This window comes from Pinus tabuliformis, chromosome J (genome assembly GCF_031772625.1).
Source record: "Pinus tabuliformis cultivar Carrire ecotype Pingquan chromosome J, CPIR1, whole genome shotgun sequence".
NCBI classification, from domain to species: Eukaryota; Viridiplantae; Streptophyta; class Pinopsida; order Pinales; family Pinaceae; genus Pinus; species Pinus tabuliformis.
In genome coordinates this window covers 1,423,347,427-1,423,371,756 of record NC_142295.1, presented here as the reverse complement: position 1 = coordinate 1,423,371,756, position 24,330 = coordinate 1,423,347,427, and the positions used below count along the sequence as shown (strand labels likewise).

The 24,330-nt window shown below is 33.6% G+C and overlaps 2 protein-coding genes across 2 annotated transcripts; both read left to right on the top strand.

Moving 5' to 3' along the window:
• The first annotated feature begins 5,401 nt into the window (after nucleotides 1–5,401).
• On the top strand, nucleotides 5,402–21,583 carry LOC149232686 (serine carboxypeptidase-like 35). The gene is made up of 10 exons (XM_089381969.1): nucleotides 5,402–5,669; nucleotides 5,800–5,878; nucleotides 9,313–9,434; nucleotides 9,550–9,642; nucleotides 10,837–10,925; nucleotides 11,066–11,305; nucleotides 11,440–11,576; nucleotides 11,773–11,868; nucleotides 21,241–21,346; nucleotides 21,431–21,583. Exons 1-10 carry the CDS (start codon nucleotides 5,402–5,404, stop codon nucleotides 21,581–21,583), a joined length of 1,383 nt encoding a protein of 460 aa, XP_089238095.1.
• LOC149232687 (cysteine-rich receptor-like protein kinase 2) lies at nucleotides 15,080–16,334 on the top strand. The gene is made up of 3 exons (XM_089376548.1): nucleotides 15,080–15,684; nucleotides 15,780–15,919; nucleotides 16,006–16,334. Exons 1-3 carry the CDS (start codon nucleotides 15,597–15,599, stop codon nucleotides 16,252–16,254), a joined length of 477 nt encoding a protein of 158 aa, XP_089232674.1. The 5' UTR covers nucleotides 15,080–15,596; the 3' UTR covers nucleotides 16,255–16,334.
• Nucleotides 21,584–24,330: the final 2,747 nt, after the last annotated feature.

The window sequence follows — 24,330 nt, the reverse complement described above, 5'->3', positions numbered from 1 at the left end:
ATTAGGAGCTGCTACAGGAGGAATCAGGACCATTTCATAGGCAAAAACCCGAAAACTGAGAAAATTTCCTTACACAGAGATTTCTAGAAAATACACTATCGGACGTGTATTTCTGGACCTGAAAATCCATTAAATTGCCCCTATAACCCTATCGGATCTGCCATTAGGCGTAATATCACATTACTTAAACATATGGGCCAAATTCCAAATACACGAGAAAACCTTCAAAAACCCAACAATATCCACTTTATCAGACTTATAAATGTTATTGCAATCGCCTTAAAATCACCTCAGGTCCGCCTTTGACTATTGTCGCAATCTCCACTATTGGTCTGGGTGTTCTTCGATCCAATGGTCATCATGCAATTTCGGGCGGCTTAGGAGTACGGAGGTTACCCGCCCAAAAAGGTGGTCTTCCTCTCTGCTCCACCAGCCATGTGTCATTAATTGTATGGGATCGGGCGGAGTGAGCCCAAAACCATTTTCCGCTTGAGGCCCGCCCGAAATCCACCTTTACGGAACTCAAATTGTATAGATCATGCCTTTATTTCCCCTTCGGGTCCAGTTTTATCGCTTTCGAGCGTTTTCCTTTGTATTCTGGTTATATACCGGAAATGCGTAAATACACAGGAAAATCCATTTTTCTAGATTTCAAATTTTATAAACTACACTTATGAAATCCGTCGGGTCTAGCAATCGTCGATCCGATTTAATCTTGGCCATCCATCCCTCTCGCTATCCGATGGCTGAGATTGCCATCGCGATCACTATCGCATATCGCATTGCATACAGCCTAGGGGTTCGGTACATCGCCGATACCGATTCACCGATCTGATCATCGGCGATCGTCATATCGCATGATCGTAATCGCTAGATCTAGGGTCCCAATATCACATATGTGTCTGCCTCTAGCCCAATATGTTGGGGATCGGTGATCGGTGGTTTCTCCCCTTTCCACTTATGTCCGCTCTTTTTCCCTGGTCCAATGCGATTTCCCTTTATAAGGGTTTTTGCCCATTTTAGAGGATTTTTCCTCTTTTTCTAAAGAACATATGGCATCTTCTTTTGGTGATAACTTCTGCATCCTAAGTCCATTTTTGCCCATTCAAGTTGGAGTAGATTCAGAATGAGACAACCTTTGCAATGGGGCTATTTCCAAGAACTTCCTAGGACTTTCATTTTTTCTCTGTGAGGACCACTTAGACTTAGAAGTCTATCCATAACAGAGGGGATTTAAACCTTGGATCTTTTAGTTTTCATAGATTTCACACTTCAATCACCAATTGATCTATCATCCAATATATTTTTAATTAATGTAAATTATAAAATCATTTCATCTTTTATCAATCTTATAAATAAAATATTACTTTTAGTTTTACCTTTTTAAATATATGTAGGAAAGCTTAGTTAAATATAAACAATTAGTGATGGGATTATTAATCTCCCTTTCACGCTCTATGAGGGAAGAATAGCAAAGGGCACATGAAACCAAAATATTATATGAATTTAAAAAAAAATAAAGAGAATTTATGAAAATCTTAATAGGTTTGATGGATTGTTGAGCAAAACAAGAAAGTTTTGGTAAAATAAAATGTTCAAAGATATAAAGGTGAAGGTGAGATTCTAATCTCTTATGATTTAGAGAAGATGTTGTATAGTAGCAAAAAAAAAAGAAGGTTTTGGTAAAATAAAACGTTGAAAGGTATAAAGGTGAAGGTGAGATTCTAATCTCTTATGATTTAGCGAAGATTATGGTATAGTAGCAAAAATAGAAGAAGTTTTGGTAAAATAAAATGTTGAAAGATATAAAGGTGAGGGTGAGATTTGAAAGATATAAAGGTGAAGGTGAGATTTTAATTGTTTGGATGATTTAGAGAAAATGGTGTATAATAGCAAAAAAAGGAAAGCTTATATATAGATGAAGAAATAAGTTAATAAGTTAGTAATTTATTTATTTTATTTTATTTTGTGTTTTGAAAGTAAATTAAAATCAAAATTTAGATTAGATTAAATAGTAAATTATTTTAATTAACTTAAATTTTCATTATAAATTTATTCAATTATATATTAAAAATAAGCCAAAAAAAACTAATAATAAATTGATAATAAATTTTCATATTTTTAAACCTTTCAAATATTTTTATTTTTTAATAAAATATTAAATCTAATATTTAATAATAATTAAAAATGCATTAATAATTTTACGTAAATAAATGTAATATTTTATTATAAAATTTATATACACACCACCATCCTAATATATCCTTACATTATAAAATTTTAATATAAAATTATATGTAAACCATCATATATCATATATCCTATATCCTTATCATAATAAATTATATGCAGGCCATCATCATATTCCTCAGCAAAGAATTGGTTAGGTGTTTGGTTATCCTGGAATATCCCCAGCTATATGTGGCGTATGGTTCTGAAAGCTCTATATTATACGCAGGCCATCATGATTACATCATGATTATCCTCGAATATTCCGAATAATTCGCGAAGTTTTATATTGGAATACATCTTACGTGATATTATACTCGAATATTCTAGGTGGCATTCGCTTCCTTTAACTAACGCCTTATTAAACAAAATTAATAACGTAAGTTCAAAGTTAACAAAATAATTCAAATTTATCTGTCCGAATTCGAAATAGACTGGACCTATAGTATGATAATTTCATTAGAAAAGAGTTCAAAAGTGGACTTAATTTAATTTCATGAAAAATGCGGTTCCAAGTCAAACATAGGGGGGCCCTAATAAAGAAAAGGTAATAGCAAGCAAAACATTTCGTGAAAGGAAAGATAATTTAATGAATGAAAATACTATATTATATTCTAAATTACAAATAAGTCTAAATAAATTTAATAAGGGAATCGACGAATTAAAATATACAGTCGAATCAAATGTTTAAAGTCGTTTATCGTAATTTAGAAAATAGAAAATAAGAAGTATTATTGTGCTCAGATTTGTTTTCGTAAATTACAAATAAGTCAAATAATTTAATATGGGAATCGACGAATTAAATTATACAGTTGAATCCAAATGTTTAATGTTGTTTATCGTAATTTAGAAAATAAAAAGTACGATTGTGCTCAGATTTGTTTTTTAACCACGGAGATAGGTATATGTTACCGAAAGAAATATGAATAAAATGTTAATTAAATAATTTTTTTTTTTTTAAATTATATAGAGATTAATTAAATATTAAAATTTATTTATTTATTAATAGTTGTTTTATGATAATGATTAAGTTTTATTAAGATTAAATAGGATTTTCAAAAGGTATGAAATTGTTGAAGATTTTTTTACATTTTGTTTTTATGTTAAGAGAGAAGTGTTTCATGATCACCATAATTTTAGCGTGTTAAAATGTTAAGAATATTAGTGGTGGGAAATATATTTTAAAATTTAGATTTAATGTGATTATAAAAGTTAGACAATTTATGAGAAAGAGATTTTCATCTTTAACCGTCTTATTGTCACAGTGGGGACACACTCCATTCATTGCATAGTGTATTTGGAATTGGCCATGAAGCCCATGAATATTTGTTGTTATTTTAGCAATGTTTATTTTCTTCTTATTTTTTATTTTTGAGATTTAAGTTAGTTAGCTCTTTTCCTTCCCAAATTTTATCACCCCACAATTCTCCTTAAATTTTTACGTTAAATATTTTTAATATTATCTTATGATGTAAAATTAGCTCATCCTTTATTCCCCAATGATCTAGCCAAGACTAAGCATCCTTATGTGATGTCTATTTGCCCTAAAGGTGGTGGTGATTTCAACTAGAGATAGAAGTAATTTTAGGAAATCTCTTGTCTTCCATGTAGTTTACCTTCTTCTTATACATAAAAATACCTAATCATACCTATGTTTTCGAGGGAGAAAGACTTGCTTTAGTGATGAGGACAACATAGGGTGTAATTCCTTTAATCTTGACATTGTATATTATAAAATACTTGTAGATATGTTCTATTTTTCTCCATGAATCTTTGGAGATAGTACAACTCCAAACCTCACATCCATATAAAATAACAAGAGTTTATATATATCTTATATGGAAATTTCTGTTGACCTACAATCTTTTTCAAGCCCATAATGAGCTTTTCATCTCCCATTTATCTTTTTTCCAATACTATAATTCCACTGGAGCTTCTCATTTATTATAATTAGAAAATATTTGCATGAAGGAACATCCTCCATGTTGTTTTTATCATATTGAAAATATCGTATATGGTCTTTTTGGATTTGATTATCATGATTTTGTTTACTTGATACTAATAGTGATATCCATCTTAGAACACACATCTAGGAGGAATTTTAGTTTCTTACCAAGGTCATAAATAGTCCTCACCGAAAGAACAATATCATCAACATAAAGGAGAAGAGTTATCACTATACCAATGAGAGTGAGAACAACAAAACCTTCATCATATTGACACTCTTCTACTTGATCAATGTATATGACAAAATGGGTAGGGAACAAGGAATACCCCTGCTTGATTCTTCTAACCAACTCTCAATAATCTTACAGTTGACAATAATATTCTCACTCAATCTTATCACAACCTTCAACTTAAAAGAAACTATTATTTGCTTCAGTCTATTTCACAAGTTTATTCTGAAAACAACGTCAAAAGCTTTTTTAAATCAGATAAAACATTAAAAAAAAAAAAAAATCTATTATTGTAACACTCCTAAATAAAAATTTTAAAAGTAACAAAATAAATGAGTAATTCATTTAATATTCAACATCTAATTAATGCATCACACTAAAAAAATTATAATAAAAAACATTTTAATATCAATTATAAATAAAATATTTCAATATTTATAAAATAATAAAAATAAATAAATAAATATATATATATATATATATATAAATTATAAAGCTTTTTCTTTCTGAAAAAAAAAAATATATATATATATAATTTAATACATAAATTATATTCATATATATAAAAAACACAGACATATATATGAATATAAAATTTAATTTACCGTAAATTGAAATACAAAAAATATATATATATATATATATAATTTTTATTGAATGTTTAACCCAAAATTAAACCTATCATATAATAAGATAAGGTTATATATATATATATATATATATATATATATATATATATATTATATTATATTAAGTCTAAATAGCAGGCAAAACATCACTATTGACAGCGTTTCTCGAGGGATTGTGACTGAATGGGCAGATAAGGGAACCTACTCGTAAAAGTTCCATGGGCAACGAGTGGGCAATGTGGATCTGACGTTGCTGTAACGGTCACCCCCGTATCCGGATCTGGTTTCCCTTGCGTTATAAATAAGACTCACTTCCCATCCCTTCTCACTCCCATCTGCCTCGCAGTTTTTTGGTTTGTTGCAGTCATGGCGCTGGTCGTTTCTTATTCGTCTTCCCGTCAATGGGTATGCATTTTGGCTCTGGCTTTGCTGTTTTGGCAGTGTGCGGGCAATAATGGCGGACAAGCAGAAGCCGACAGAGTTGTTAATCTTCCTGGGCAGCCGCCGGTGGATTTCGCTCAATATGCGGGATATGTGACCGTCAACCAAGAGAGAGGCAACGCACTGTTTTATTGGTTCTTTGAAGCCACTCAAAACGCGTCGCAAAAGCCTCTTGTTCTCTGGCTCACTGGAGGTATATTAATAACTCTCTTTATATATATAGATATAGATATATAATGCATTTTGCTCGTGTGTTAATGGCAACATAGTAAGAATAGTTACGAAGTAACGGCCTGTGTTGTATATATAACATTGAAATTCAGGACCAGGCTGTTCATCAGTGGGGGGCGGAGAGGCACTGGAACTAATATATGTGCAATTAAGAGATAACTATATTAATTTATTACATCAAAGATAAGATATGAAGAAAATGTGTAATTTCTTCTCTGTTAAATATGGAATTGAAACATGATATCTAAAAATATATTAATAACCAATAACATACTTCAATATTATTAATAAATAAAATATCTCATTATCTACACTTATATATATATGTATAATTCATTTTTTTATTTAACATAAATTTAAAAATATTATCTAGATATACATGATGATGATGATGATGATGATGATGATGACGATGATGATGATGATGATGTCCACTGAGACCAAACTTTGGTCTATCGGACCTAAAGAAACAAGTTATTTAGTTTGATTTAAGATTTTATTCCTATGCTCAAAAAGCTTGGAGAGAAGCCTCCCAAGCTCACTATAATTTTGACATCGTAAAAGGCTAGGGAGGTCAGTGTTGCGACAAAGATTATGAAACTGAGATCTAATGTGGTTGTACGCGGGGCACTCTAAGAGGAAGTGGTTTTCATCCTCGATGTTCCTATTCTCACAAAGATGGCAGATCCTTTCCATCCATGGTGTTTTAGGAACTGCCCAACGACCTGTTTCACTATGGAGCTCATGAGAGTTCATTCTAATCTTCGCTATATTAATTTTCTTCTTTGAGCTAGTTAAAACAGAGAGATACTTTTGATATTCTAGGGTGGGGTTGATGACCTTCTTATAATAACTTAATTTTCTTTTAGCTGCTAAATATTTCTCACACCACATTTTTTCTTTGAACTTAGAAGTAACAATATTTTTAATGTTATTAATGTTTTGCAATGCATCATTCTCATTGATCTCCCAATGGTTTAACTAGGCCCTCGTGTCTTTATACCATCCCCATTTCAGCCTTACGTGGTTTTGGCTAGAATTTAAAGCTAGCTTAGTAAGTCTGTGATCTCCTATGTTATTGAGCTTGTGCTTCTATAACAGAAGCCTAGCCATAGCTAGGCTCTCGATAGGGGAAATACCTACTTCTATAAGGAGAATAGGATAGAGTATATTGCTTTTAATTTTCAGGTTATACATTATAAAGCACTTCTAGATTTGCTCAATCTTTCTCCAGGATTCTCTAGAGATGCTGCAACCCCAAACCTCACATCCATATAAGATAACAGGAGTGACTAATGTTTCAAAGAGGAACTTCTTTTTATCCCACATTATGAGGTTTGTCATTTTACAATTATTTTCAAGACCAACGTAAGCTTTCCACCCCCCATTAATCTATTTCTCAATGCTATAGTTCTAATTGAGCTTGTGATGAATATCAATTCCTAGGTAGTTGTAAGAATACACTTCCTCCAAGTTATTATTTTCATACATAAAATTAGCGTAGGTGCCCTTCTTGGATTTGATGATCATAACTTTTGTTTTGTCAGTGTTAACAGTCATTCCCATGGTAGAGCAAAAATCCTGAAGAAGCCTAAGTTTCTTATCAAGATCAGATGGACACCTTGCAAGGAGAACGATATCGTCAGCATAGAGAAGAAGAATGATGACTATCCTAGCTAAGATCGTGCTAGCACATCCTGCTTCCTCTAAATAATCTTTGAGCTTGTCAATGTAAATGCCAAATAGGGTAAGGGAGAGGGGGCAACCTTGTTTAACTCCGATATTACACTTAATATCCTTTGACCAACCCTCATTGCTCTTTAACTTGGCAATTACATTCTCGTATAACCTTATAGCAGTAGCTCTCAACTTGAAAGGAACCTTTAACTCTTCTAATCTTTTCCAAAGGTTGTTTCTAGGAACCATATCAAAAGCCTTTCTAAAGTCCACGAAGCAACAAAAGGGATTGGATTTATCATTACGACATTCATCCACAATGATCCGAAGCGTAACGAGGTGGTCTGTTGTTGAGTGATGCCTTCTAAAACCCGCTTGGCATTTAGCCCGCTTACCTCACTTTCAAGCCATATGCTCAACTTCTTTTCCAAAATACTACCATATAACTTGGCTAAGAGAGGGCTGATCATAATTGTTTGATAATTAGAGGGGTTATTTGTATCCCGAGTTTTAAAATTAGGGATAATGAGGCTATCAGTCCATAGTTTAGGGAACCCTTGCTTGACTACTTGATTGAAAAGCTTGTGGATGTGGGGGATGAGGACATGCCTCCATTTTTTAAGATTTCTGCCTGGTAACCTTCAATGTCCTTAGCTTTTCCATTAGCGAGGCGTTTAACCCCAAAATCAATGTTTTCTATAGAGAAAACTTCTTTTGTTGTGGGCAGGGTTTCAAAGTTATCCATGACATTTGGAGATTCATAAAGCTTTTTAAGATAGGAATTCCAATCGTGTAAAGCAATTTTATTATTATCTTTAGTTTTCCTAGTCAGAATCTGCATCCAAAATTTCTTAGCAGCTACCTTAGAGAGGTGTAAGAGATTATCTTGTCTTTTATGAATGTACTGCCTCTTTTTCCTTTTAGTTAGGGCTATATTAAGTTTAAATTTATTATGTATAAAAAAATCAAAAATTTTAAGTTGAAATTTCTTTTAAATTGGAGAAAATTGTACTTAAAAAAAAAAAAAAATTCTTTTTATAAATAGATATGAAGTTAACATCAATCTATCTTAATTTTTTTTTAAATTCTAATATTTAATAAATAATTTTAATATAATTATATTTTTCTATAATTAATTATTAATTTTAATTTTATTAAGATTTTTTTTTTATCACTATTCACAATATATATTTATTTATAGCTTTATTACCTAAAAACATGATTATAAAAGTTTTAAATAGCTTTATTAACTGAAAATTTATTATAAAGTTAAAAAAAAAAATAAAAAATCTTTTGCTTTATTTTAAAGGTTTGATTTTATTATAAATTTTATATTTTATTATTAATATTATTATATTGAAAATCATTAATATCAAAATTGATTAATGACCTTGTTGAAATAATAACTAAAATGGTTACATTGTAATTGGGTTTTAGCATATGAACTTTCTACCTAACGGGCAGATGCAAGTATTACAAGAACGGAAGGTTATTTGATATCTGTTGGCTACTATTGCTGCGTGGAAACAATTTTTTTGGTTTTAAAACATGATTTTAAAATGATTCGAAGGGAGGCTTATTTGATATCTAGTTGTTATTATTCCTTTGTTGAAACAATTTTCAGATTTTAGAATATGATTTTAAAATGATTCAGGATTAGTTTAGAGTTTTGTTCTTATTTTTAAAGTTCGTTTTCATTTAATTATAAAATAATATAGATTGATTTAAAAATAATTGGCAAAAGTCTTTCCATTATCATTCACAAATAAATTATTTTTATGACCCAATTTTCTCTAAATAATAATCAATATGAACTTACACTCTGATACACTCTAACCTTAAGTTTGCAAACACTTTGATACGTTCAAATATAAAAATCAAAAGAACATATTTAAATGCGAGACGTGTGAATTGGTCGAAAGCCTTACACGTTTTTGGATATGGTATTCTTCAGAGGCAAACATGTTATTCTTGGAGTCACCTGTTGGAGTTGGGTTTTCGTATACAAATACATCCTCCGAATTGAAGAATCTCGGGGACACAATTACAGGTAACATTTGAGCGTTCATGCTGTGTCGATTTCACATGAAGATTTTGAGTCGTAGGTGTTAAGCATAGTACGTGTATAAGCGTTGAATAAAGGTGTACTCGACTTGAACTTGCAGCGGAGGACAATTACGTGTTTTTGCTAAATTGGTTGGAAAGGTTTCCAGCGTACAAGTCTCGAGAGTTTTACATCACAGGAGAGAGTTACGGAGGTAATTTGGCATACGACTCTTTTCTTTAAGAGAATTTGAATTATAAATTTACATATATTTATATTTTAATGTGTTAATATATATAGATTTATGTTTAATATTGAGGAGAGATGTTAGAGTGTGTATAAGTGAGTTTAAATAATAAAATATTAGATATGCTCTAGTTTAGTTTAGTTATTGAGTTTTGAAAGCTATAAAATAATTGATACATTTGAATAAGGGTTACATTGTAAATATTCTTGGTTAGTTTAAGTATAGTTAAGTTAGCGTTAAAGACATACATGAATAGGCAGACAAAGTGTTATTGAGGAGTCCTACAACACTGCTAATGACCTAGGACTAGGAATCATACCTCTAACAAGTAGAGTGGTGTGGATCAGAAATAGTACCTCTAACAACTAGAGTGATCTAGAAAAAACAACAATAACTAGAAAAAACAACAACAACAACTGCTTTAAGTAAGTTATTCATCTATGGCACTATGACCATGTCCATAAGAGGTAGTCATAACTAAAAACAACAATAACTAGAAAAAACAACAACAACAACTGTGTTAAGTAAGTCATTCATCTATGGCACTATGACCATGTCCATAAGAGGTAGTCATAACTAGTCGTAACACTCCGAGAATTGGAAACTTATCATAAGCTCGAAAACAATCCGAAGAAAACAAACCTTTTAAATGGTGAATAAAAAATATTCACTTTTGGACTCACATTACTCCTATTATCTTATATAGATGTGAGATAAAATACATCAAAATAATTTAAACCTACAATGTGAAGATTAAAAGATATATTCCCTATTACCTCTCCTAATTAAGAAAATCTTTCCTTATTGAAAACATAACTATGACTAAACATATTATTTATGAGAAAAAATCAAACAACCTAAAAAACCAATAATTTATGTAAAATTACTTTTTAACTTTAATAAAAATACCACCTAAATTTCCATATTATTAAATAAAAAAATCTCATATATAAATACACATTAATTTTAATATTTTTAATTTTGGTAAAATATCTTCCAGCATTACCATATATATCTCACAATGCAAAGAGCATCAATGATCTCAACCTTAATTTATTTGAAAAGAGTTCCAAGTATATAAATATTGAATAGAACAATTACATGATGAGTTTGAAAGTTAGCTAATAAGATGGATTTTCTGACATTGTGATTCTGTATCAGGACATTTTGTCCCGCAGCTTGCAGAGGTGATATTTGATCGCAACAACGGCACAAACAAGGACAACGTCATTAATCTCAAAGGCTTCATGGTAAACATCTCAGCGTTTTTCCTCTACATAATTATATCAGCATGTTTGATATTTCATAAGACTTTCAACATTGTTTTTCTTCGCGATCAATCTCTTCAACTAATTCTCTGATCAAAGTTTCCTGTAACTCGGTATTGAAGGTAGGAAATGCAGTGATAGATAATGATCATGACACCAATGGTATGGTAGACTATGCATGGAGTCACGCAGTTATTTCAGACGAAGATTACAACAGCCTAAAGAACTCGTGCAATTCAAAGACTGGCAACCAGACATTGTGCGATAATGGATTGTCTGCAGCGTACGCCGATATCAATATTTACGATTTGTACACGTCTGTGTGTTTGCAGCAGCAATCCTCAAATTTCCTTCCAAAACATGTACGTAACACACGGCTTTTCATTACATTTCTGTGATAAGGATGAAGGTCCTTCATTGTTCATGCTTCACTTAATTCATTGCCACTTCTCATCTAATTATATGCATGCATGCATGGTGATTTTCTTCAACGTAGGCGCTGTGGCCTATGTTACCTTATGGTTATGATCCCTGCGGCGAAGTATATGTAGGCGTATATTTCAACAGAGCTGATGTGCAGAAAGCGTTGCATGCAAATACAACCCAAATTCCTTACCCGTGGGTACTCTGCAGGTAACAATAGAATTGTCGTTTCTAATAAAAACAATTTTAAATATATAAATAAAGTAATACACTAGATTTTCAAAAACGATATAATTATAATACTTATAATAATATATAGTAAAATAAATCTAATATTATACAGTAATTACTTTATTATTATTATTATAACTTTCATTCTAATGGAATTTTCTTCATACATATACAGTGACGTAGTTTACCAAAACTGGAATGACTCTGCTTCCTCTATTCTGCCTATTTTCCGGAAGCTTATCAAGGCTGGTTTAAGAATATGGGTGTATAGGTATGTATTGAACTTTCTGTAGCTTAAGCATTTCTAAAATTAACTGGCAAAAGAGCAATTCTAAAATGGTCAGCGAAATAATTTTTGTGTCTCAAAAAGAAATTCCAATAGAGCTGTGTAACTAAACATTACTCCTCTAAGATATTGACCATTCGATTTGAATAAATCTTTTGCAGTGGTGACACCGACGGGCGTGTTCCTGTAACTTCAACACGGTACAGCTTAAATGCCCTTGGGATTAAGATAAAAGAAGAATGGAGTGCTTGGTATAACAGCCAGCAGGTAAATACAAGGCCCTACCCTTCTGCGAAACTCTAATTTGCCTGCAATATATCTTGCACGGATTTTAACCATGACTGACCACAGGTGGGAGGATGGACCATTGGGTATGAGGGGCTTAGGTTTCTCACGGTCCGAGGAGCAGGACATCAGGTGCCAATGTTCACTCCTGAACCTGCTCTCGCAGTGTTCAAGCATTTCCTCAGTGATTCGCCTCTACCCAAATCAAGTGAACCATAAATAGCCAAACCCACACGAGGGGTTTGCTTCTACTTGCTTTGTGGTCACAATTTCTCGTTTTATGTAGGGACAACCTTATGTCTTTCTTTTACGTACTTCGGTTTGAACTCTAGCGCTCGATACAGGATGCAGCATAAATTTTATTTGTCAAATCTATAGCATCTGTGTTTCCTAAAATTAGATGCAAAGTTTGAACTCGAAATAAAGTATTACACATTTACATAGTCAAAGGGTCTATGGATTCAATCATAAACTGAGATCTGCCAGAAAATTTCTTTCACTGCAAGTAGGAGTCTTGTTGATATATCCCAGTGGTGGACAATGGTATTTGGTCGCTAAACTCCTATCTATTGATTCGTCCACATTATTAGCGTCATGGTGTGATGGAGAGTCCGTCATTTACTTCTTTTTTACAGAGTTTGTTTCGTTCTTTTGCTTATGTTTCTCCAAAGTAGAATTATTGTAAATATGCATTCTTGCAGTATACAAAGTTTTTAATCATGAAGTCAAATAAATCTGAAACTTCTCGCTGCTTAGGAACACTCCCTTATTGCATCACAGATATTCAGGATGTAGGGTTCTAGTTGATTATGATGGACATTTTCATGTATCATTTACTCAATATTTTTGGCCAATTGTTATGAGTATGATCTCTGTGGATGATGGCTGATGTTCTACGAATTCTACTATCATAACCAGTGATCTATTCCCTTTGGTTGAATACTCTTTGATTAGTATATATATAGTAAACTAGAAAGAATATATATATATATATATATATATATTCATTCTACTTTATTACGCTCGTAATCCTTAATATGTTGATAGATCTACACACCTACAAGATGGTTGGAGCGAAAAAAACCCCAATATTGCATCAATAATTAACATTAAATGTTTTTAATAATAGCGACGTAATGTTAGTAATAGTACTATTTATTGGCAACATATTTATTAATGTGTTTGATGTTATAGATACTTATTTGATGTCATAGATACTTATTGTTGATGCTTGGTTAGAGAAATATTTAATGCTCTATAAATTATGATTATGTCGAAGTCGAAGTTTTTAGTTATTATATAGATATCCTATTACATAGATATTTCATGTTATATGAATGTGAATTATGTTTATTTTTGAGATATTTTATATTATATAGATAGATAGATATAAAATGAATGTCGTGTTATGATTTATATCAATGTTGGATATTTTTTTTGATATGGTTTATGATATATGTATATGTTGGATGTATAGGTTGGATGTATTGTTATGATGTATATTTATGATATATGCATGTTTTTTTTTATGATGTATAGATGTACACGATGATTTAGAATTATTATGATGATGATGTTATAGGTTTTTTAATTTTTTCGATGGACTAACCCATTATAAGTGGAAATTTAGAAGGGTTCATGTGGCAATGAAAGTAATTATCTATTCCTAATGCCCATGGAGCTTGGGAAATGGGAAAAGATTTATGACATGACCTCAAAAGTTAACTTGGATATATGGGTAAATTTCACTTTTACCTTGTTTTGAATACTTGTAAATTCACCACCAAATTTTCCCTCGGATGGAAAAGAGAGAAAGTTGAGGAGGTTGATACTTTAGATGGATTACATAATTATATCAGCATGTTTGATATTTCATAAGACTTTCAACATTGTTTTTCTTCGCGATCAATCTCTTTAACTAATTCTCTGATCAAAATTTCCTGTAACTCGGTATTGAAGGTAGGAAATGCAGTGATAGATAATGATCATGACACCAATGGTATGGTAGACTATGCATGAAGTCACGCAGTTATTTCAGACGGAGAGTACCACAGCCTAAAGAACTCGTGCAATTCAAAGACAGGCAACCAGACATTGTGCGATAATGGATTGTCTGCAGCGTACGCGCATATCAACGTTTACGATTTGTACACCTCGGTACGTAACATGTACGTAACACACGACTTTTTTCATTCCCTTTCTCTGTTAAGGATGAAGGTCCTTCATTGTTCATGCTTCACTTAATTCATTGCCACTTCTCTTCTAATTATATGCATGCATGCATGGTGATTTTCTTCAACGTAGGCGCTGTGGCCTAAGTTACCTTATGGTTATGATCCCTGCGGCAAAGTATATGTAGGCGTATATTTCAACAGAGCTGATGTGCAGAAAGCGTTGCATGCAAATACAACCCAAATTCCTTAACCGTGGGTACTCTGTAGGTAACATTAGAATTGTCGTTTCTAATAAAACAATTTCAGAAAGCGTTGCATGCAAATGCAACCCAAATTCCTTACCCGTGGGTACTCTGCAGGTAACGATAGAATTGTCGTTTCTAATAAAAACAATTTTAAATATATAAATAAAGTAATAAACTATATTTTCAAAAACGATATAATTAGGCCGATAGGCCTTCCTTTGGAACAGAGTTTCGTCGTTCCTTTGGCTCTCGTGCTGACACGTGGACAGTCGTCCTTTCGTCATCTTTTTCTTTCAGATGTTGACACTTGGTGTCTTCCGGATTTGGAGGATCAGCTGGTGCGAGAGATGTTGACACTTGGCGTCTTCCGGATTTGGAGGATCAGCTGGTGCGAGTTCTAAACCTGGAACGGAAAACTGTTATGCACGCCTCTCTCCATAATGATGGTGGGCTCGAATCTTCACCCACTGCATGAAGCAAATATCCGCAAATTTGTTACAAATTCCTGTAATTCCTGAACAAATCGTTACAAATTACTCCTGCTTTCTTCGACCATATTTGTCTGTTTTGTGCTCTGCAGGTTCTCTTCCACGCCCTCTGCAATAATGTTTTTGTGTTTTTGAAAACGAGCATTGACTATATACAGCTTCGCACAGTGTTGGAGAGATCTGTCCCGGACAAGCTGCGGATCCTGCCTGACTTTTGCCTTTGAAAATATATTTGCCTGCCAAAGTGGAGCTCTTGGGGCACAATTCGGATCTCAGAACTGCTACTTGCGTTACGAGGTCTATGAATTTTTCAATACCTCTGTTCTGTCGCCGCCACCAGGGGAAAGTACTCCAGTGTCTTCTGGTATGTTCTTCTCATATTTTACATCGAAAAGATATTGTTTTTAAGATTTTGTTTTGGTGAAATAAAAGATATCCAATTTAGTTAGAATTGTTGTGCAAATTTTGCAGGAGGAAAAAAATCTAATGTCCTCGGAATAATTCTGGGCGTATTAGCTGCCATGGTTGTATTAATTGCGATCATAGGCCTTTGGAAGTGGAAGCTTTTCTCTCGACGGAAGCTTCAGGATCAGATTTATCGAACTAGAGGTCCAGAAATTGCTAAATTGTTTAGCCTCGAGGATTTTCAGCTTGTGTCTTGTGAACTGTTCACCAATTTGTTTACCTTGCAATGGGTTTCGCAGGTGACCAAGGAGAGATTAGCTTAGCTCCGAGTATAGCGAACGCGGAACTAATTTTCAAGTACGATTTTCTGAGAGAAGCTACCTCCAATTTTAATTTGGAGAACAAGCTTGGAGAAGGGGGCTTTGGATCCGTATTTAAAGTGAGCTCTTGGTCCTGCATTGAATTCAATTTCATATTTAAATGTAATGGAAAACAGAAACTAATTTGAAGTTTATTGATGTACAGGGAATTTTACCAGACAACAGAGAGGTTGCAGTGAAACGGCTGTATATTTGTTCAAGGCAGGGAGATGCTGAATTTTTGAATGAAGCAAATCTCATCAATCGTATTCAGCACAGGAATCTTGTGAAATTGCTTGGTTGCTCCGTTGAAAACTCCGAAAGGCTACTGGTTTACGAATACCTTCCCAACAGTAGTCTCGACAGGATTCTATTTGGTTTCTACTCACTCTCAGTCGCTACATATAGATCATAAAGTCCTTAGTTTGTACATATAGATTGCTAATCCCTTTACTGTGCATTGCAGATGCAACGAAACGCCATTTACTTGATTGGAAAAAGCGGTATGAAATCATAGTTGGAATTGCACGTGGGCTGGCCTATCTTCACGAGGAATCTGAGATTCGGATCATCCACAGAGATATTAAAGCCAACAATATTTTACTAGACGACAAACACAGACCCAAAATAGGAGACTTTGGGTTAGCCAGGTTTTTTGCAGATGATCGGAGCCACGTTAGCACTAGAGTTGCAGGAACTTTGTAAGAATTTTCCCTACCAATGAAATGTTTGAGGTTCCCAAATAATTCATTCGGTTAAGTCTTTAAGATATGGAGATTTGATTAAATATGGCATTTTGCAGAGGTTACATGGCCCCTGAGTACGCTTTGCGTGGACAGCTGACAGAGAAAGCGGATGTATTCAGCTTTGGAGTCCTTCTACTTGAGATTATTAGTGGAAGAAAGAATCAGAGTTCGGGTGAAAACATGGAATTTCTCATCGAACGAGTATGTTTCCTGTGGTTCTCATCTTTCTAATCGAATTTTTTTCCTATATGCAGAGCTTCTTGCGAACTAAAGTTTTTATTTTTATTTTTTTTGATATTGGCCAATTACCAGACATGGAGATTGTATAAAACAGAGAGAGCTTTAGAAGTTATGGATCGGACATTGGATGACAGTTATTCATGGGAGGAATGCATTAGAGTGATTAAAATCCCGGGTGGTGTGGATGCTGACAAGTGAGCGAGAAGATCTTCCGTCGCCCACAAAGCCTGCTTTCATAGATCTGGATGGTGTGGGGGTACACAACGTAGGTAAGCGAGGCAGAGTTATTGACCCTGACAAAGCATCAAGCAGTAATTGGTCATCCGAAGCACCAACTTCTTCTTCAGCACCTTCCGATATCTACTCTGCAGCAGCTGATCCTTCATCGAGCATTCTGGAGACAAGGTGAAAGTCAGCCAATGTCGGTAGCCTCTCGGCAACATCCTAACCATTACCTGCTCAGACGGTAGGAGCAGCATATTGTCGAAGAGCATATGGTAGAACCAGGGTAGGATTACTTGCAAATGATTTTAAACACTAAAATTTGTATCTTCCTACAAATTTGTTTGTATCTTCCTACATTATCTACGGGGTATGGCTGACGCCTCGGAATGCCTTTTAAACGAAGAGCAGTGAAGCATCTGCTCTGGGAGATTTAAACGTAAACTATTCTTTGCAAAGAGGTTTAAATATAAGCTATCCATTCATTGAGTGGAGTAATGAAACTTGGGCTCATTGATGGTCGTCTTGGGTTTCTATTTTATAAATTAAGTATTTTAATGAACTATGTGTAACGTTTCAAATCATGAAGAAGTCTCCATCTCGGGGAAGCTTTTCGATCTCTTGTCCACTCACACGTACCTCACCACTTTCTCGTCGGTCATTTGAGCAGGTTTGGATCTTATGCAATGACTGTGGAGTAACTTCTGAAGTAATTATTCACATTGTTGCACACAAGTGTCAAAGTTGCAATTCTTATAACACCCGGCAGACCAGGGGAGGTCCTTCTGCAAGTTCATGTAGATCTCATCTTTTATATTCTCAAATGTTCATATTCATGTATCCCTCTTTACCACTTGTAAGGTTGCCTTAGCACTGATTATGTGGCATGAAAAACAGTTGTACTGCAAATTGCTATGCAGTGGGATACTGTAAGAATTCATTGTAACCGCTGAGTTTTTGCGGCACTACTCTACGGCAAAATGGTTTAAATATAAGCTATCCATTCATTGAGTGGAGTAATGAAACTTGGGCTCATTGATGGTCGTCTTGGGTTTCTATTTTATAAATTAAGTATTTTAATGAACTATGTGTAACGTTTCAAATCATGAAGAAGTCTCCATCTCGGGGAAGCTTTTCGATCTCTTGTCCACTCACACGTACCTCACCACTTTCTCGTCGGTCATTTGAGCAGGTTTGGATCTTATGCAATGACTGTGGAGTAACTTCTGAAGTAATTATTCACATTGTTGCACACAAGTGTCAAAGTTGCAATTCTTATAACACCCGGCAGACCAGGGGAGGTCCTTCTGCAAGTTCATGTAGATCTCATCTTTTATATTCTCAAATGTTCAGATTCATGTATCCCTCTTTACCACTTGTAAGGTTGCCTTAGCACTGATTATGTGGCATGAAAAACAGTGGTACTGCAAATTGCTATGCAGTGGGATACTGTAAGAATTCATTGTAACCGCTGAGTTTTTGCGGCACTACTCTACGGCTGTTAACATCATAACACAGTTGACATATCTCGCTGCTTGCAACTATGTTGACATAGGGGAATGAGGGAGAAGTTTCCTGTCACATCCTTTACATATGTTATGTCAAGAAAAGGGAAATGTATGTTTATAAACCGTCTTCCCATCATCGCGATGAAGCCATTGGAAGGATTCCTTCTCACTTATTCCAAGCCCTATCATTCCAAAATCTATCTTTCATCCATCAGCTCTGTATATATTTTACTCCCATACTCCTAAAATTGTGAGCATCATGTAATCTACCCAGAAAGTTTTTGATTTGCAATTGAATCTGATACCTATCTTACTTACAAAAAATTAGTAATGGTTTAGAATGAATATGGAGACTGTATCCTCACAAAGGGAGTACTATCTGAGAAAGAAGTGATCTTAACAAAGGGAATGATACTGACTTGAATATTTTGTAATTGTGACCATTGACAGACCACTGGTTAAGGTAATTGTAAAAAACACAAGTTATCAATTGGTCCATAAATGGTATTACCGACCTTTTTAAATTTGTTTGGAAGATCCTATGCCTTATATTCTATGATGGAATTACCTTGTCGTTCATATACCATCACACAGTGGAAACTGTTAAATTAATTAATATGCTTCCATAGTATTTAATACAACTGAAAAGCCTAAATCCAGTTTCATATATCTCACATTTACTCAGGTTGAGTTTATGGGTTCTTTTTATGCCTCATGACGCAGAAAGCGTGAATATCCAATTCAATTTATTAAGAACAGGGCATGGTAAACTCATACATGAACACTTAAACAACTTGAGATTTCTATGATAATATATGTGTAACCAGAATTCCTTCCTGCTTTTTAGTCCGCACAAGATATTCTCGTTATTTGCTTAAATGCAAATATTTCTATTAAGTTACTATTAGCAATTGTAATGAATTTCTGCTATATCTTCCGAAAAGCCTGGCTTCCAATTACAAAAGTAGTTCAAGTTTGCTATTTAAATTTTGTATTAAATTGGATTCCGAAACTTGTTAAACAATATCTGCAAATTCCCTGATTTATTATTCAAATATCCCCATGGTCTTAAGATAAATTAATGAAATGGTCTCACTAAGAGTTATTCTATTGTTAAGCAGCAAAGGCGGATCATGAAGTGTAATTGTCTGTTGAATATCTCACTGCTTGCAACTATGTTGACATAGGGGAATGAGGGAGAAGTTTCCTGTCACATCCTTTACAGATGTTATGTCAAGAAAACGGAAATGTATGTTTATAAACCGTCTTCCCATTATCGCGATGAAGCCCTTGGAAGGATTCTTTCTCACTTATTCCAAGCCCTATCATTCCAAAATCTATCTTTCATCCATCAGCTCTGTATATATTTTATTCCCATACTCCTATAATTGTGAGCATCATGTAATCTACCCAGAAAGTTTTTGATTTGCAACTGAATCTGATACCTATCTTACTTACAGAAAATTATTAATGGTTTAGAATGAAGATGGAGACTGTATCCTCACAAAGGGAGTACTATCTGAGAAAGAAAGTGATCTTAACAAAGGGGATGATACTGACTTGAATATTTTGTAATTGTGACCATGGACAGACCACTGGTTAAGGTAATTGTAAAAAACACAAGTTATCAATTGGTTCATAAATGGTATTACCGACCTTTTTAAATTTGTTTGGAAGATCCTATGTCTTATATTCTATGATGGAATTACCTTGTCGTTAGTATACCATCACACAGTGGAAACTATTAAATTAATTAATATGTTTCCATAGTATTTAATAGTTGTGAAAAGCCTAAATGTGGTAAGAGATAATAGTTATTCATTGTTGGGATTTAATAATTTTTCCTCTAATTGTTATAATCATATTGGTAACTGTGATTTGCTTTTAATCCTTAATACACAAATTAATACATTTTTAAACATTTAAGCAATCCTGCCTGAATTGTTTACTGGTGGTATTATTTTGCAAAGGTGATGTTTTATTTGTATTTGAGGTGGATGCATTTTGATTGTTTTAATATTGTGAATTATATGTCGTCTTAATTCTAGCAATGACTTAAGATCTCAAATCTTGTGTTTACTTTACAAACTTCATCTTATGTTTTAAGCATTTTTATTGCTCATCCAGACTTCAAGACCCAAACAATAGTGTAATTAGAAGGCCTTTAGCTAGCTCAAATTGCTCATCCATTAGGCTTGAACCAACATCTCTTCTAGAGAAATTCAACAATTCTAATTTAATAATCCTATCGGCCTCTCTTTGTACCTTTTGGGACAATTGCTAGTTATAATATTTATAATAATATATAATAAAATATCCCTCATATTAAACAGTAATTACTTTATATGCTAGTGTTCTTCATATACTTGTTATTATTATTGTTATTATTATTATAACTTTCATTCTAATGGAATTTTCTTCATACATATACAGTGACGTAGTTTCCCAAAACTGGAATGACTCTGCTTCCTCTATTCTGCCTATTATCAAGGCTGGTTTAAGAATATGGGTGTATAGGTATGTATTAAACTTTCTGTAGCTTAAGCATTCCTAAAATTAACTGGCAAAAGAGCAATTCTAAAATGGTCAGCGAAATAGAATTTGTTTCTCAAAAAGAAATTCCAATAGAGCTGTGTAACTAAACTTTAAGATATTTACCATTCGAATTGAATAAATCTTTTGCAGTGGTGACACCGACGGGCGTGTTCCTGTAACTTCAACACGGTACAGCTTAAATGCCCTTGGGCTTAAGATAAAAGAAGAATGGAGTGCTTGGTATAACAGCCAGCAGGTAAATACAAGGCCCTACCCTTCTGCGAAACTCTAATTTGCCTGCAATATATCTTTCACGGATTTTAACCATGACTGACCACAGGTGGGAGGATGGACCATTGGGTATGAGGGGCTTAGGTTTCTCACGGTCCGAGGAGCAGGACATCAGGTGCCAATGTTCACTCCTAAACCTGCTCTCGCAGTGTTCAAGCATTTCCTCAGTGATTCGCCTCTACCCAAATCAAGTGAACCATAAATAGCCAAACCCACACGAGGGGTTTGCTTCTACTTGCTTTGTGGTCACAATTTCTCGTTTTATGTAGGGACAATATGATAAAATCCCATATCTATTGATAAAACAGAGAATAGGATAAAAGGCTTTCCTTGCCTTGCGCTTCTTAATCAATGTTCGTTCACAAAAACTTTTGAAATTCTACAACCTTATGTCTTTCTTTTGAGTACTTCGGTTTGAACTCTAGCGTTCGATACAGGATGCAGCATAACTTTTATTTGTCAAATCTATAGCATCTGTGTTACCTAAAATTAGATGCAAAGTTTGAACTCGAAATAAAGTATTACACATTTACATAGTCAAAGGGTCTATGGATTCAATCATAAACTGAGATCTGCCAGTAAATTTCTTTTTCACAGAGTTTGTTCCGTTCTTTTGCTTATGTTTCTGCAAAGTAGAATTATTGTAAATATGCATTCTTGCAGTATACAAAGTTTTTAATCATGAAGTCAAATAAATCTGAAACTTCTTGCTGCTTAGGAATTTTGGAGTTTATAATATATTGGAACACTCCCTTATTGCATCACAGATATTCAGGATGTAGGGTTCTAGTTGATTATGATGGACATTTTCATGTATCATTTACTCAATATTTTTGGCCAGTTGTTATGAGTATGATCTCTGTGGATGATGGCTGATGTTCCCTTCGTTATTGGTTGTCTATGAATTCTACTATCATAACCAGTGATCTACTCCCTTTGGTTGAATACTCTTTGGTTAGAATATATATATATATATATATATATTAAACTAGAAAGAATATGTATATATATATTCTAGTTTATTACGCTCGTAATCCTTAATATGTTGATAGATCTACACACCTACAAGATGGTTGGAGCGAAAAAAACCCCAATGTTGCATCAATAATTAACATTAAATGTTTTTAATAATAGCTACGTAATTTTAGTTTTAGTACTATTTATTGGCAACATATTTATTAATGTGTTTGATGTTATAGACACTTATTTGATGTTATAGATAATTATTGTTGATGTTTAGTTGGAGAAATACTTAATGCTATATAAATTATGATTATGTCGAAGTTTTTAGTTATTATATAAATATTTTATTAGATAGATATTTCATGTTATATGAATGTGAATTATGATTATGTTTGAGATATTGTATATTATATATATAGATAGATGTAAAATGAATGTCATGTTATGATCTATAACAATGTTGGATATTTTTTTGATATGGTTTATGATATATGTATATGTTGGATGTATAGGTTAGATGTATTGTTATGATGTATATTTATGGTATGTGCATGTTTTTTTTATGATGTATAGATGTACACGATGACCTATAACTATTATGATGATGATGTTATAGGTTTTTTAGTTTTTTCAATGGACTAACCCCTTACAAGTGGAAATTTAGAAGGGTTCATGTCGCAATGAAAGTAATTATCTATTCCTAATGCCCAAGGATCTTGGGAAATGGGAAAAGATTTATGACATGACCTCAAAAGTTAACTTGGGTATATGGGTAAATTTCACTTTTACCTTGTTTTGAATACTTTTAAATTCACCACCAAATTTTCCCTCAGATGGAAAAGAGAGAAATCTCAGGAGGATGATACTTTAGATGGATTATAAAAGAAGTGGCTTGCTAGGTGATGAGAAAATAGTTTGTGGGACCTAGTATTGTTGATGGAATTGTGTTATGATAATGTAGAGTTGGAAAAACAAGTGTTTGTACCAACAAGGTTTGTATGAATTAAGAGGGTAGGGGTGAACCTGCAACATGAAGAGGTACTATAGCTAAGTATGACTCGCTTTATGTACTATTTTCTTTTGGAGTTGTTATCCCACTTTTAGGAAGGGTACGCAATTCTTTTTGAAACAAGACCATGCCATATGTAAGCCCACATATATGCAATCTTATAGCCTTGTATGTCATGTGGAATGAGGTGTAAAAGTGTATCCTAGTTCCCCCTATGTGCAAAATCATGACTACTCCTCTTAATCTCATGTAAATGGTGCTTGGTTCTATAGCTCTACTAACACCCCCCTAGTGGGTGGTAACTCCATACCTTGATGGAAATTCCTATGTCTTGGGATAATATTTGTGCATCAAAAAGGTGGATCTATTAGGACACATGGATTATTGAACACTTGTTTTACTAGCCCTATAAAGGTGACCACGCTATGTAAGGTTGGAAACACCCATTTCATCATTGTATTAGTGCACCTACCTTTTATTCCCCACATGGACCATTTTCCTTACGTATGTACACCTCTTTGACCATGTCCATCATTTTTCATCAAAATATCACATTTCACAATGATTTTTCATGCCACAAGGCATCGTGTTAAATTATCAAATGTAAGGAAGGATGTTCATTGCACTCTCCTAGGTAATCCAAGTCTTCTCCAAGTCAAAGCACCCAAAATTCCTTCTTCAAGGTGTATTTTCAAGAATTATTTTATCACAGTGGGGGATGAATTCTCTTATGTCAATTATGGCGATAATTTTGGGTGATGTGGCAATCACTCAAGTGACGTGGAAGTGTTAAAAAAATCCTAGTTTATCAAAGAATTTTGGACCAAGATGAAAGGTATAAGAAAGAAAAAGAATCCTTAAATCATGAAAGCAAGTTAAGGTTGGGACAAAAGAAGAAGCCATCTACATTTTATGTAGCCGCTACAAGTCAAAAGTTGATTCCAAGTGAACATTAAGCTGTTGTTGAAGACATTGGA